The sequence below is a fragment of the Nilaparvata lugens genome, chromosome 1 (genome assembly GCF_014356525.2).
Source record: "Nilaparvata lugens isolate BPH chromosome 1, ASM1435652v1, whole genome shotgun sequence".
Lineage (NCBI taxonomy): Eukaryota > Metazoa > Arthropoda > Insecta > Hemiptera > Delphacidae > Nilaparvata > Nilaparvata lugens.
Window position 1 is genome coordinate 36,327,823 of NC_052504.1, and position 16,098 is coordinate 36,343,920.

General features: G+C 34.8%; 1 protein-coding gene across 1 annotated transcript in view; it reads left to right on the forward strand.

The window, feature by feature from the left end:
- The first annotated feature begins 5,852 nt into the window (after positions 1-5,852).
- Positions 5,853-16,098, forward strand: part of LOC111054289 (anosmin-1) — a 54,594-nt gene continuing 44,348 nt past the window's right edge. The window contains exon 1 of the mRNA XM_022341280.2: positions 5,853-6,049. Within this exon, the coding sequence (XP_022196972.2) occupies positions 5,903-6,049 (147 nt within the window). The 5' untranslated portion in view covers positions 5,853-5,902. The remainder of the gene's footprint in view (positions 6,050-16,098) is intronic.

Below are 16,098 nucleotides of genomic sequence, written 5' to 3' on the forward strand. Positions count from 1 at the left end.
ATATATTTATCCAATATAATATACCAACTAACCAATAATCTATAGATTGTTTATTCTATGACATAGTCGATAAAAGCGAATGTTATTTGTATTATAAGTTTTAGTGGTGGAATAGGCAATAATTATTGTTGTATTCTAACTTTGAATGAGACAATAATTCCACATTTCTGGTTGAAAAGTTGTTACAATAATTGCATTTTTCTCTATGAATAAATTAATAATATAATGACTGATCTCTATATTACTTCGGTGTCAAAATCACCTAAATTCCGGACTTCATTAAACATTTGAATATCATCACCCTGAACGGAAATAGAGACGTAACGTTCTGTTCATCCCCATGATTTGCAATGTGTTAGTGAGACATGAAGGTCGGCTGCGATCACGACTTCTTAAAGCTGAAAACTGAAAGCTGACTAGTGACCCCCTGGGTTGGAGAACTCGCTCAAGAACTGTTGTATTGTAATCTTTGAAACTCGCAACTTTTAATCATACACCAAAAATTCTGATGAAAATTTTTAAAACAGCTAAATATTTCTCTTACAAGAATAATTTGACATTAGGTTTCATTGGGGACCATATTTGAAATGAAATATTACTCTGTTACTTCAACATCTTTAACCCACATATGAATCCAAAATTTTGGGGTGAAGTCGCCTTCTGGTCTGTCAGCAAATTTCAGATTAGAATTCAGCGCTCAAAATATATATAGAACCATCGGAAAAAATTATTTCGGGGCTGTTTCCTGAAAAACGACCATTTGACTGGACTATAAGTTGTTATCCTATTATAATAGCGAGCAATTTATGTATATCTGTTTATATTTTTCTATTTCTATATCTGGCTATCTGGTTATTTATGTTCAACGGATCTCGGAAACGGCTCTAACGATTTTCACGAAATTCGGAATATAGTAGGTTTATGATATCAAAATTCGATTGCACTAGGTCTCATCCCTGAGAAAACTCCCTGAAGGACATGAAAAGGATAATTCATCCATGGAAAAACAGATGATGATTTCGTCTGTGAATAAATCACAGACGAAATATATTTTTCGTAGTGAATAAATCAAAATTCGGGTAAGTTACAGTTTTGGGCTTTGTCTGTTAGTACTTCCCCAATCATTTTAAAGAAATGATTATCAATGAAATAAATCTGTTCATCAATGAATAAATAACGAGCAAAGCTCGGTGCCCCGATATTTGGTATTAATAGATAGAATTTACAAAATGTACTTGTTCAGATGATATCTTTATTCCAAAAACCAAACCATTTAAAGATACATTTTGTTCGACTTGTGTTATTTACTCCTGTAATGTTAAAAAGTAAATACTACCAACAACACAACATCAGTGACAACCTATTCCAATTCATGATAAATATCGGGGCGCGAGCTCCGCTCTAGAGTACCTACAAAAGCATATAAAAATTATCACGAAAGAAGAAATTATAATAAATATTCATAGTTCATACAGAAAGGTTCTATTTAATCATAGTGGATTGAGATTAATTCGCAGAGGAATGCAAAAATTTCTCTCACAAAAGCATGTTAAATTTTAATCCTGATTCATGTCACGTGAACCAAATCACAGAAGACCATCTCAAAAAGATAGCTTATCTGATTGGTTCTACTGGAATTAATCAGGATTAAAATTTAACCGGCTTTTGTACAACTATCACTAAGTACCTGATTGAATTATGTACAAAAGTTCAACAGCTGAGTCATAATTTTGTCTCAGTCCCACACACATGCACTCGCTCACTCACTTCCATCATCAACAGACGCCGAAATTATCAGCTGTTTTTCCAAGGATGAATAAATTCTTTTAATGTCCTTCAGCGAGTTTCCCCAGGGATGAGACCTAGGGTAATCGAATTTTCATATTATAAACCTACTATGTTCTGAATTTCGTGAGAATCGTTAGAGCCGTTTTCGAGATCCGGTGAAATACAAACATATAAACATCTAAAAACTTAAACATCTAAACAGAAATTGCTCGTTTAATAGTATAGGATTTAGAATACCTAAACTTGCCGACATTATATATTGTATGAATAAAATTGTTCCAAATTTGTGTTTACCAAAAATAACAACTAAAAGTTATTTTTGTCATTTCCAGTAAATTGAATAATTTTATCAAAAATAGATATTGTCAGGAAATTTTAGATAACCATTCCATTTTGATAGCTTCATAGTATACAAATCGAAAAACATTGAAAGATATCACCAGAGGAAAGTTTTTTTAGTCTTTACACAGCCATATGTAGCCTAATGGATCAGCGCAATCATAGTCACACGTTTAAATGGCAAACATGGCAAAGTAATGGATTGGCAACACGACAATATGAGACACGTGTGGCGCTTGGCAAGTCGCATATTGAGGCGAGACCAGCTTTTGTCAATATGATCGAGTTTTTTTAACTATTGTAAAGGAATGCATCAACGCAAAACAAAGAATTTGAAAATGCCTTATTATATTGTGCAAATTTGAAAGACTCTTCAAAAAAATACCTTAGTCCATTTTTGGTACCAAGGGCTGTGTGGGAGAAGCTATTATCTCACCGCTTCACCACTCCAAACAGTACGGCGCTCTCAGCCTCTCTCCGTCGCGGCCCGGACTGTCCGCGCTGCCTGTCGTGAGATCAGTGCTGCGGAGTGCGGACCCGTGCAAGGGTGACACCTTTCCTTCAGCAGTCCCCGGACCAGGAACGTCCCAAAGTTCCAATCTTCAAGTAGCTGAATTGCAGGAGCTCGGCACAACTCCCAGTCGATTTCGTTTATAAGTTTGGTCACCGGTTCGAGCCACGGCCGGGCGTTTAATTTTTGATGCTCAAAATTTAAAATACATTTATAGAATAAGAAATATATTTATCCAATATAATATACCAACTAACCAATAATCTATAGATTGTTTATTCTATGACATAGTCGATAAAAGCGAATGTTATTTGTATTATAAGTTTTAGTGGTGGAATAGGCAATAATTATTGTTGTATTCTAACTTTGAATGAGACAATAATTCCACATTTCTGGTTGAAAAGTTGTTACAATAATTGCATTTTTCTCTATGAATAAATTAATAATATAATGACTGATCTCTATATTACTTCGGTGTCAAAATCACCTAAATTCCGGACTTCATTAAACATTTGAATATCATCACCCTGAACGGAAATAGAGACGTAACGTTCTGTTCATCCCCATGATTTGCAATGTGTTAGTGAGACATGAAGGTCGGCTGCGATCACGACTTCTTAAAGCTGAAAACTGAAAGCTGACTAGTGACCCCCTGGGTTGGAGAACTCGCTCAAGAACTGTTGTATTGTAATCTTTGAAACTCGCAACTTTTAATCATACACCAAAAATTCTGATGAAAATTTTTAAAACAGCTAAATATTTCTCTTACAAGAATAATTTGACATTAGGTTTCATTGGGGACCATATTTGAAATGAAATATTACTCTGTTACTTCAACATCTTTAACCCACATATGAATCCAAATTTATTTTTTTAAATGAAAAGTTGGTCATGTGATACATGATTTCGATACAGATTTCCAAGAGAAAATAAATAATACTCTTCAATGTTTCTTTCCATTACGAACACTTTCAAATAATGAAAGTGATCACTTTCAAATATTTAAACTACAACGAAAATAAATGGTGAAACCGCATATTGATATATCAATCCGTATCATTTTGTTGATGCAAAAGTTGTAAATTATGTTGTACCTATATTAACCAGCTGAAATCATGTGTAAACGCGTTTGATAGCTCACAAATAACCTCAGCTGATGTTATGGATGAATGAATGGAAAAACTGTTGTAATTACATGTAATGAATTCTTCTTCTGAATAAATGATAAATCATAACCATTTTTCTTATGCACTTTCAATGTTATTTGCTATATCGTTAAAAAGGGCGAAGGAGTGAGTCAATTGTGTTGTCCAACGAACTTGTCTTGTAAAAAGGTTCGAAGAGTACGTGTTCAAAATTTTGAAGCTGTTTGATCAATTCTTTCTAAATTTAATGTAGAACATACAGACGGACAACGACTTTGGCCTTCAATAAGTCAAAAGTGAGAACTCGCTAACGCTCGTTCAAAAATATCAACCAGACCTATACTGTTCTGTCCATACATTTTCCATACATCCTCTCTTGAGGTTAAACGGATAATGCAAGCGAAGCGAGCCTGCTGGCTAGTAATGTTATATAAACAAATACTGGAAAGAGTGGTACTGACAAACAAATTATTAATAGAAGGAAGAACTATTATTCTAGGTTGAAGTTTTTGGTATTTTCTTCTATTGTTACGTAAGTGCTATGAAGTTTTATTATCTGATGTGAAGTTATTTATAAATTGCTCAAGTTTGTATTTATTACTCATAGACGTCCAAGTTTTTATTGAGAAGTGTGAGTTTGGATTCACAAAAAATTATATGTAAATAAAAATGGATTAAAGCTTAATTTGAAATTCAAGTTTTATAATTTTTTCTCTTTGTACTTTTATTACTTGTTTTTTAGCTTCAGCAACTGTTTGATGAGGCAATAATTTTTATTTAATTCAATTGAATTAATCAATCTATTGTTACACGACTTCATTGAGTTCCTGTTGTCTAATCAGTCCACATTTCATGTTATTTTGATTTGGGATATGAGTAGATACAAGTCAGAGCTATCTTTACCATCAATTCGGAAAACCATTCAAAAATAATTACATTTATTCTATCGTAGTTAACAAACTATAATTTTTTTCATTTCTGTTTGCTAAGAGGTAGTTGAAATCTAATTGAACTATTAAACAGATCAAAAACATGACATTAAAACGTAGAGAAGCTACTTTAGAAGTATAAACTGTCTCATGAAACCAAAACTTGGATAGAGAAAAAATTGATATCCTCTTGTATCATGTACACTATCCAAAGCATTCAATTTATGTGATCTAGAACCACAAATCCGTTATTAGAAAGAATTATTCATATTTTGGAAATGATATAATGAATCGAGAATTGTCTGTTTTCCAATTATTTAGGCGTTTATTGAATCTGAAGGGATCACTCACTGTATTAGAGTATTGTCAATTATATTATCAGTTAACAAAGTTGGTGCTGTTTTCTGGAATAAATATTATAATCGTACACTATAAGCAACAACGTTAATATTTAGAAGGAATAATTGAATAACTAAAACAAGTTTTATTATTAGAAACGAATGCTGGAAAAACTTTGTTATAGCTTATTCTTCTAGAAAAGTGACTATTGCAGGATTGCATGGGTTGCACTGGATGACTGGATGCAAATCGCAGAATACCATTTTTCTGCATTAGACAAGAAAAGTGTCTAATTTTCCGTGGGAAGTTACCAGGATTATTAGTTTATTAATATTAACAACCTCTCGAATGAAATAAAGTTTCAGATCCATTCAGCACATATTTATTCTTACGTGCACATAATTTATTACATCCATATATCCCGGTCCAGTGTCATGAGGTACCAATTTATTTATTGTGACACATTACAATACTTCATCATTCAATAACCTTCCAAAACGTAGTAATATATAATAGCAACCAATATCAATTTACCCATAACTAAGTTGTTGTCGGAGGAAGCGCATTGGCCATATGGCGTTTGGGAGGGCGGCTAGCTTATTGCACCTGTATTGGCGCCGGTGGGTGATGATGGGAGGGAGGGGAAGGGGGAGGGAGCATCGGATGAGTGACTGGTCCAAGGTCAGGGACAGAGATGAGCGGCTAGCGCACGATGGGAAGGCCCCTGGTTGGCGATGGATTTGAAACGACAGCCAGGGGCCTTCTCGTGATGCCAGTGGCCAGTACCTGTACTACTCTGAGTGCAGTCGGTTTGTGTGCAGTCTGCAGTGAGGCTGAGGCAGTGTCGCAGCATGGAGCTTGGTCATGTGTTGACGTTGTGTGCGGTGTTTGTGATGAACCCGTTGCCTTCCGACTCCGGACAGACTCGCAGGCTCGCAGACGGCGATGCTCTCCTACTGGCCAGGTGTGACGCCGCCTGCAAGGGCCTCGGAAGGCAGGTCAGTCGTATATACATCATTTCGTGGATTCGTTTCTAAAGGAAGCTGTAACGTTTGTCTCCTTCACATAACGTAATATTGTATTATAAAACAATACTTAATATTATCATAACAATATACAGTATTGAAAAATTTGAAAAATAAGAAAGCCAGTAACTTAATAAAAGGAGTAAATAGTGCCTCAAGACAATTATGCAGCTTTGCCTTTAACATAGGCTTTTGTCCATTTTTAATTATCTTTCGTCAAATTGAGGTATTGATTCCTTGTGCATATTTCCGTATGAATTATTTTATACCTACTGTTTGTAGAAATCAATTTTCGAAATTAATCCCAGTCCCAGTGATGTGATTATTTCTTATAATGGTGAGAAAGAAAATGCAGTAATGTAAATTATAAATTATTCAAGAAATCATAATTCTATAAAGAAAAAATAAGTAGAAAACATTTGCATTATTTATTCCTGTAAAAATCTCCCCAATTCAAGCCTAGAATATTTCGTAACGAATCACTTGGATTTTTAGGCTGCTATTAAATATTTTATTAAAGTTTCTTAACAAGCTTTCTCTTTTAATGATAAAATTGAAATCTCAATGCGATTCATATTGCATATAGGTTACATACTTTCTTTCTTTTATAGGTTACTTTCTTATCTTCTATTAAAATTCTAATTTGGTACTCGTTTTTTGAAGGCCTATGGAGTTTGAACAATTTAAAAAACATTTCTTTCTCAAATCACAACTGACGTGCTTGTTTCTTTTGATCTCCTGGAAGCATGATCCATCTATTGAGATGGAATATTATTAGCGTATTATTGTAGAATTAGAGTAGTTTATATAACTCTCACAGAAGATGCTCTTGGTTGAGGTAAAAATATCGTAGTTAAGATGTCAAATATCTCTCAATATTCCTATAATAATTCTGAATTCCTCTATCTAGTGTTTAAAAGTTTCAAGATGCAAGAATACAAATGTCAAATGTCTCTCAATATTCCTATAATAGTTCTGAATTCCTATCTCTATTGTTGAAAAGTTTCAAAGTTTCATAATGCGAGAATGGCTTGGAAAACCATATTCGCCAATATTTTAGAATTCCAAGTTCATATTAACAGGCTTTACAGGCTTATTTCAACTGAATCTGAAAAATGTTTTATTGGAATTATTATGATATATGAATGAATCTTCATTTTTTATGGGTTCAAAACTACTGAGAAATGATTTCGAAGCTCATTGACTGTCTGTTAGCAGAGCTGGGTACCTCAAAGCATAAAACATAAAACTACACTCCTCTAAAAAGAGAATAGAAAGTACATCATCTAAATTTGCTGTGCGATTAGAGGGCTCTTCCCTCCGAACTATACTCCCCGCTTATGTTGTTCATAGGCATAATCTGTTAAAGCTCACCTTGGAGTCATCAATTGTGGGCTTTTGTTAGGAAATGATAAATCAAAATTGGAAAACTGAAAAATAAAGCCTTTATTGTAGAACAATAGACACTGTAAAGAGCTTACAGCTTTAATAAAAGTGTGAGCCTGCTAATCTAGGCAAACTCAATAATTTGAGATCATTCATAGTTTTGACCTTCCTGATCTGTAGATTGCTTCCATTTTTATGATCAAAGGAACTTATTCTGCCACATGCGCCAAATAAAATCACAAATTATGCTGAACACTATAAACTCTTAAAACGTTGCTATAACCACAGACAACCATCTTTGGTGTGGATCTGTGCTGTAACTTAGATAAGAACTTCTAAGAAGCGTTGAGGCACGAGTAGGCCATTCAAACAAGAGATATAGATTGTCCGCTAAGATGGCTTATGGCTTGTACTTCATTACGTTTAAATGGACTGTCCAAGTTTTAATTCATCATTTCGCCATGAATCAGTAGCATGATTGATGCATGAATAGTTCTCATGTGTGAATCGAAGCAACGGTTTAGCGAAAAAGGCTACACTTTAAGCTCTCAAGAATTTCCTGTTGAAGAATATTTCGAAGCTCTAGAATTAGAGAGGTTTTTGTTCCTTACCATCACTTTGTTTTCTATTCTCCCCTAATCTCGTGAGCTCTACATTATAATACTAAATCAATTATGAATATTTGGAGTTTATAGCTCTTTTTGTACTAACATGTATGAATCTTCAAACTTTTGTTAAGGCACAAGTCTGTCATGCCAAACAATGATAATGTTGGGTATCGGGTGTACAGTAGAATAACATACTATACGGGTTTTATAGCGAAATGATGAATCCATATAAGAATTGAAGTAAAGAAAGAGAATACGGTAGTTTGGAAATGCATATATGAGTTAGTTATAGCAAATAAGTTAGTTAGTTATGGAAAATTTCTTCCAACAGTTACTTAGATAAGGTCGTGAGATAGCCTACATTCGCCTGCTACACCCGGTGTGTTGGAAGTTGCGATGTGAGTATCATCGAAGAGGCTCTGAAGTTTTGATATTATATCATCTCTCCTCATAATCCTACTCTTTACTCATCACACGCGTCCAATCTGTTACAGTTTCCTCCTAGGACACTTGTCCACTTCCCCTTTCTATTGGCATTCTGCCTTACGCTGAGTATTGTATAGATTCTATTTTGTAATAAATACTGATGATTAAATGGATTAATAAATCTATTCAAATTTTCAATGAATGAGATACTTGAAAAATTGAGCCAGAAAACAAGACAGCTATTTTTTAAAGTATCTAGACATCCATGTAGGAGTGAAATACATAAGTTACTATAGCAGCTTCAACGTTCAATGAATGAGAAAGAAACGAAGTCCTTTTTGTACTTATTTGACGGACATTGATGAGCAGGAGAATGTGGCCGTAGGGTACTAGAGTTTATTACCTCACCATCATACGAGTAGAACAGCTCATTATATCGTAAAGATTGAATTCCATTGTTTATTCTCTTCGGAATGAAATGAAAATGCCGAGTTTGCTAAGTTAGAGTTTCCTATGTTTATTTTGCAATAAACTATGAGAAACTTCACAAATCTCATGAGAAGATTTTATATTTTAAATGAAAAATACAATAGTAAATTTGTAAATTACTTTTGCTTCATATCTTACCACTTACCATCCACTCACAATGAGCTATTACAATATTAATGCATGTGCTTTAGTTCAAATCCTTCTTTATTTTATACTATATGAAATAGACTATTATTACTATTCTATTTGAAAAAATATTTATTTGTTACAATTTCATATTTTAAAAGAATCATTTTAAGGTTAGTTATGATTTGAATAATGGATTCAATTGATCATTTCAAATGATTTTCCATTTTGATTTTATCTTAACTTAAAATAAAACTCAGCAAACCAAAGATGAAATTATTGAGAAGTTCTGATTAGGCACTACCAGCAAAAGAGAAGTTTTAACTGTAAGTTAAAATATCCAAATAAAACATCAAATAATACATCACATTCATTGATAGTGGATGCTTAATTAATATCTTCACTAGGTGAGATATGACGAAATAGCAAGGAAAATAGAACAACTTTAGCTAGAGCAAGGTCTCTAAGGAGACCATTTAATTTGTATTGATGGCTGACTCCTCTCTGTAAGTCCTACATTAGAATTTTTAACAAGACCTTCATCATTATAATTACTGCAATACCGTCGACATTTCGATGGAGAGTGGAGACCCTCCGGCATCAAATTGGTATACCGCCGAATAATTCTTCAAATGATACAAAGGATACTTATTAATATCAACCTTATAGGCATAGGCTACTATAAACGTACTTGAAGCATGACCTATTGGGAGTAAAGATTCGATCCAAGGGTGACAGAAAGCTGAATAGTTTGATTCTATTAAGAATCTAGGTCTCAAGGTTTAATAATATTGAGTTAAATTTTGGCATTATAAAGCATATTATGAAATAAATTGTCAATCATGAGTTTCAATGCATGATAGATTAAGAAGAAATATATTAGAATAATTTATTCACTCTCAAATATACAGAGTGTCTACGAACCTTCTACCAATACTCTAGGGCATTGTTCCTGGGTAATAAACATATCTAAATAGCATATTTAAATTGTCCGGAAGTCTTCAGTTACTCACACAGCGGCCATTTTGCTTTTTCACTTTTTTTTCTAAATAACCGTTAAACAGACACAACTTTGCACAATCATTTATAACAACTAGACAATATATATATATATATATAATATATATATATATATATATATATATATTATATTGGTGTTCTGCCCTAGGGCAGGTCTAAACATGATTCCTCCTTCTCCATTCCTCTCTGTCCTGTGCAATTCTCTTCATCTTGGAGTACTTTCCCTCCTCCCTGATATCCACCAACTTCACTCTTTTTCGTCCCAGCACCCTCCCTCCTTGCAAAGTCCCTTCCATTGTCTCCACAAGTAGTCCGCCATGCCTTCAGCAAGTGTCCCAGCCAGTTCCGCTTTCGTCTCATCACTGCCATAATATTCCTTTCCTCTCCTACTCTACGCAGTACCTCCTCATTCCTCACTTTATCCATCCAGCTGATCCTCTCCATCCTCCTCCACACCCACATTTCAAAGGCCTCCAATCTCTTCTCTTCCTGCTTTCTGAGAGTCCAGGTTTCTGCTCCATAGAGAGCCACGCTCCACACAAAACACTTGGCCATCTTCTTCCGCAGCTCCATTTTCATTTTGCTACTCACCAATCTTCTTATATTGCTGAATGCCTCCTTTGCTCTTGCAATTCTCACTTTTACTTCTAAATCACATCGCATATCCTCTTCAATCATACACCCAAGGTACCTGAATGACGACACCTGTTCAATGCGATGCAATCCTATGTTGATTGCTGCTTTCTTTGGAGTCTTGCTGATCACCATACTTTTTGTTTTCTTCACATCCACTCTCATCCCATACTCTTCACAACAGTGATTGATATGTTCTTACATATCATTCATTGCGCGCTCATTTTCAGCCAGCACAGCCATGTCATCTGCAAACTTGATACATTCTATCCTTCTCCCTCCAATCTTCACCCCCCTTTTACCTGACAAACTCTTTCCAATCATTTCCTCCAGGTAGCAGTTGAATAATGTTGGGGACAAGCTGCAACCCTGTCTTACTCCTCTCCCAATTCTACTTCCTTGTGACATTTCATCTCCTATTTTTATTTTCACTTCCTGGGACATGTACAGATTTGCAATCAGTCTTCTATCCTTCCAGTCAACTCGTTTCTCCCTCAAAATTCTCATCAGTTTGTCCCATTTCACTCTATCAAACGCCTTCTCCATGTCTATGAAGACTACATAGACATTTCTTTGCCTTTCAATATATCTCTCTCCAATCACCAAGTGAACCATCAAGTTTACTATACAATCTCCTATTCAAAACTCTTAGAAGTATCTTAGCTGTATGTGAAATGAGGCTAATTGTTCTGTATTCTTCACATTTCAATGTACCTTTCTTCTTTTCAATTGGAACCATCAGAGTGGTAACAAAATCCTCTGGCCAAACTCCTGTATCATATATTATATTACACAAGGCTGTAATGTCTTCAATTCCTTTATCTCCCAAACTCTTCCATATCTCAGCTGGTATTTCATCGATTCCATCCGCTTTCCTGTTCTTCATTTCTTTTATTGCTTTTTCAACCTCATGTTTCATGATATAACATCCTTTTTCCTCCTCCTGAACTGCTAGTTCCTCTTCAATATCAAGAATTTCTGGTCTTTTATCAGCTTCATACATATCTCCCGCTTTCCATTCAGTATTTCCCCATCCTTGTCCTCTATTTCCATTCGAGTTCCCCCTTGTTTCCTCTTGGATACAATTTCCATTACCGTTTTATACATTTCTTCAAACTTACCCTCCTTTTCTAGTTTCTCAATTTCATCACACTTGTCCTTTAACCATATCTGCCTTGCTCTCTCTGTCTCCCTTTTCAATTCGTTATTGAGTTTCCTGTACATCCTTATACCCTCTTCTGTTCTGTTGTTCTTCCACTTCCTTCTTTCATCCATCTTATCCAACATTTCTTTGGTGACCCACTCTTTCCTGATTCTCTTGGTCTTCTTTTTACCTACAGTGTCTTTAACTGTGTTTGTTATATCCTCCTTCATTTGCATCCACTTTGTGTTTGGATCTGTGACCTCACCTCTTTTCTCACTACTTGCAAGGTACTTCTGCCTCAAAATTCCTCTTGTGCCTTTAATGCTTCCCTATTCATGGTTTCCCTTCTTTTTCCATCCTTCACTCTTTTCATTCTCATTCGTAGCTCCGCTATCACAAGGTTATGGTCTGAGTCTACATCCGCACCAGGATGAGTTCTACAGTTTATCAAGTTATTCCTGTATCTGTTCTGCACCATTAAGTAGTCTATTTGATACCGTTCTCCATCCATTCTTGACGTCCATGTATATCGCCGTCTCTTGTGAGTCTGAAAGAGGGTGTTACCAATCACTAGAGAGTTTTCTTTACAAAAATTCACTAATCTTTTTCCTCTTGCATTTCTAACACCCAAGCCAAAACCTACTACAACGTTTCCATCCACATTCTCTCCAACAACCGCATTCCAATCCCCCATCAGCACAACACAAGCCCTTCGCTTTTCCTCATCAATCTATTCCTGAATCTTATTGTAGCACTCTTCAATCTCTTCATCTTGATGTTGGCTTGTGGGCATCAGGGGTGCCCAGCCCCCCAAGGGCAATGGCGCATGCCCCCCCCCCAATCCAAGTGTAATGCCCCCCCCCCAAATTACCCCAATTTCCAACCCTTTAGTTTTCAACATTAGTCAGTGTATGACAATAAAATTCACATCTTACATTCTAATCTTCCAAAGGACATTATTTACCTTTGGTCTTGTGAGGAATTCTTTCTGTTTTCATAATATTGCAAAAATATATACCATCGTTTCTTATCTCTTTTAAAATAGAAATGAAGTATCTTTTTGATATTATTTTTGAGACTAGCAGTGCACCCGTTCTTGTTCGGGAGGACTAGAAAGTACTACATTACATCAGGAAAAACTACATGACAAATATTTTAATAGGATATTGAAAGATAAGTAAGGGAGGCTTCGCTTTTTAAATGTTAAGGTTACTTATAAAAAGTTGAATAATAATATCATTGATAATTCTTTATTGCAAAAGAATATTGCATAGCAATTTTGGTACCTAAACATTCATACAATTTTGGAACGATTTTATTCATACAATATATCATGTCGGCAAGTTTAGGTATTCTAAATCCTATACTAGCAATTTCTGTTTAGATGTTTAAATGTTTAGATGTTTCTCTTTCACCGGATCTCGAAAACGGCTCTAACGATTTTCACGAAATTCAGAGCATAGTAGATTTATAATATAAAAATTCGATTGCACTAGGTCTCATCCCTGGGGAAACTCGCTGAAGGACATTGCATGTGTGTGAGACAAAATTATGACTCAGCTGTTGAATTTTTGTACCTAATTCAATCAGGAACTTAGTGGCAGTTGTACAAAAGCCGGTTAAATTTTTATCCTGATTAATTCTAGTAGAACCAATCAGATAAGCTATCTGTTTGAGATGGTCTTCTGTGATTTGGTTCACGTGAAATTAATCAGGTTTAAAATTTAACATGCTTTTGTGAGAGAATTTTTTGCATTCCTCTAGGAATTAATCTCAATCCACTGTGATTAGATAGAACCTTTCTGTAAGAGCTATGAATATTCATTATAATTTCTTCTTCCGTAATAATTTTATATGCTTTTGTAGGTACTCCAGAGTGGAGCTCGGTGCCCCGATATTTATCATAAATTGGAACAGATTGTCACTGATGTTGCGTTGTTGGTAGTATTTACTTTTTAACATTACAAGAGTAAATAACACAAGTCGAACAAAATGTATCTTCAAATGGTTTGTTTTTTGGAATAAAGATATCATCTGAACAAGTACATTTTGTAAATTCTATCTATTAATACCAAATATAGGGGCACCGAGCTTTGCTCGTTATTTATTCATTGATAAACAGAACTCAATTCTTTAAAATGATTGGGGAAGGACTAACAGGCACAGCCCAAAACTGTTTCTTCCCCGAATTTTGATTTATGCACTATAAAATTTATAGTTGGAATATTTAATATTCCAAAAAGTAGATTATGTTTCATACACTAGAATTCAAGTAAAATTTCAGTCCAAATATTTGAAAACATGAAACTTCTAATTTAGATTGTTTACATACCAAATTGAATGACAATATAACACTCACTAATCACTTAGAACTGTAAAATAATGATTAACTTTGAATATTATGATATATAGGTACCATCTCATGTCAACAAATCAGATTACTGTATTTTGATCGAGTCAATTAAAATTTCTAGATTTCTCGCGAGATACGGTAAGCTAATTGATTACACAGCTGATCTCCCACACGCATCTTCTGTTATCGACAGACGACGAAATCATCATCTGTTTTTCCAAGGATGAATTAATTATCCTTTTCATGTCCTTCAGGGAGTTTTCTCAGGGATGAGACCTAGTGCAATCGAATTTTGATATCATAAACCTACTATATTCCGAATTTCTTGAAAATCGTAAGAGCTGTTTCCGAGACCCGTTGAACATAAATAACCATTTAACAAGATAACCAGATAGCCAGATAAAAAAATATATTTCATTTATTTATTTATTACAATACAATTGTGGAGGCAAACAGGTACAACCTAAATATTGCCTCCTTAACACTACTTACACATTTCAGATATTCGATTTCCAGTAAAAATAAAAACAAAATAAGAATAAAAATATAAAATAAAAATAAGATAGTAAGTTAAACAAGATGAAAGTATTGAAAAATAAACTAAATATGTATGTATACAATATGAATGCTGTAAGAAATGTATAGTTATATTGTATACTTGAACAATGAAAGTGATGAAAAATAAACGAAATATGTATGTATAAATAATGTATGCTGTAATATATAGTTTCAAGTCGGAATTAAAATAGAGAAAAAAAAATTGAAAGGGATAGAGAGAAGCATATGGCATATAAACGGAATGAGAAGAAAGAGAAACACCCGAGAATGAGCAAAACAGAACAAGATTACCATTCATTGATGAGAACATTAACAAGTACTAGCCCCGGATGATATTGTGAGCCTTTTCCTCAAAGCTGCTAAAACCATCCCCAAGCACATCAACCCCATCTCCAAAACCATTCAGCAATCTGAGGATTCGATTGAGAGGTGAGAAGTATCTATTGGCTGTCCTTGATCTGGGTATGAAAATTAATGGGTGATATCTGCGCATCAAGACTGGAATGGAGAAGTAAACTTTTGAAGTGAGATATGGAGATTTTATTCGATTATGAAGGATGTTGTACCAGATAAGAATGGCCAGTAACTCACGTCTGCTCTTCAGGGATGACACCTGGAAAATTCCTCTCAACTCTGCTGATGGAAAATCGCGAACACAAGACTGGCCAAACCTCTTGAAATATGCAAATTTCAGAAATTTATTTTGGATTCTCTCCAACCTTGTGGTTGCCACAATGTGATGCGGATTCCAAACGGGTGCAGCATACTCTAACACACTTCTCACAAGTGTCTTGTAAAGATAGAGAATAGACCTCCAGTTCTGGAAGCATGAACACGTCCTGCAAATAAAACCCAACATCTGATTACTTTTACTTATAAGATGATCAATGTGATTTTCAAAGCTGAGATTGGCATCCATGATCACTCCGAGATCTCTGAACACAGACACATGCTCCAATTCAGCTCCATCAATTTTGTAATCATATTGAATTGGAGATCTTTGGCGAGTGAACATCATGGTTTTACACTTCTTTACATTCAGTGACAGCCTGGAATCCTTACACCATTTGGTCAATCTATGAATATCCTGTTGCAGAACGACACAGTCCTTGATAGAATTAATGACCCTGAAAATCTTAGTGTCATCAGCGAACATGAGACACTCAGAACTGCAAAGTAGATTAGGGAGCTCATTGACATATAGGAGGAAGAGCAGGGGCCTCAGGTTTGATCCCTGAGGTACCCCAGAAGAACAGCAAAATGGTCTCGAATAAAAAAT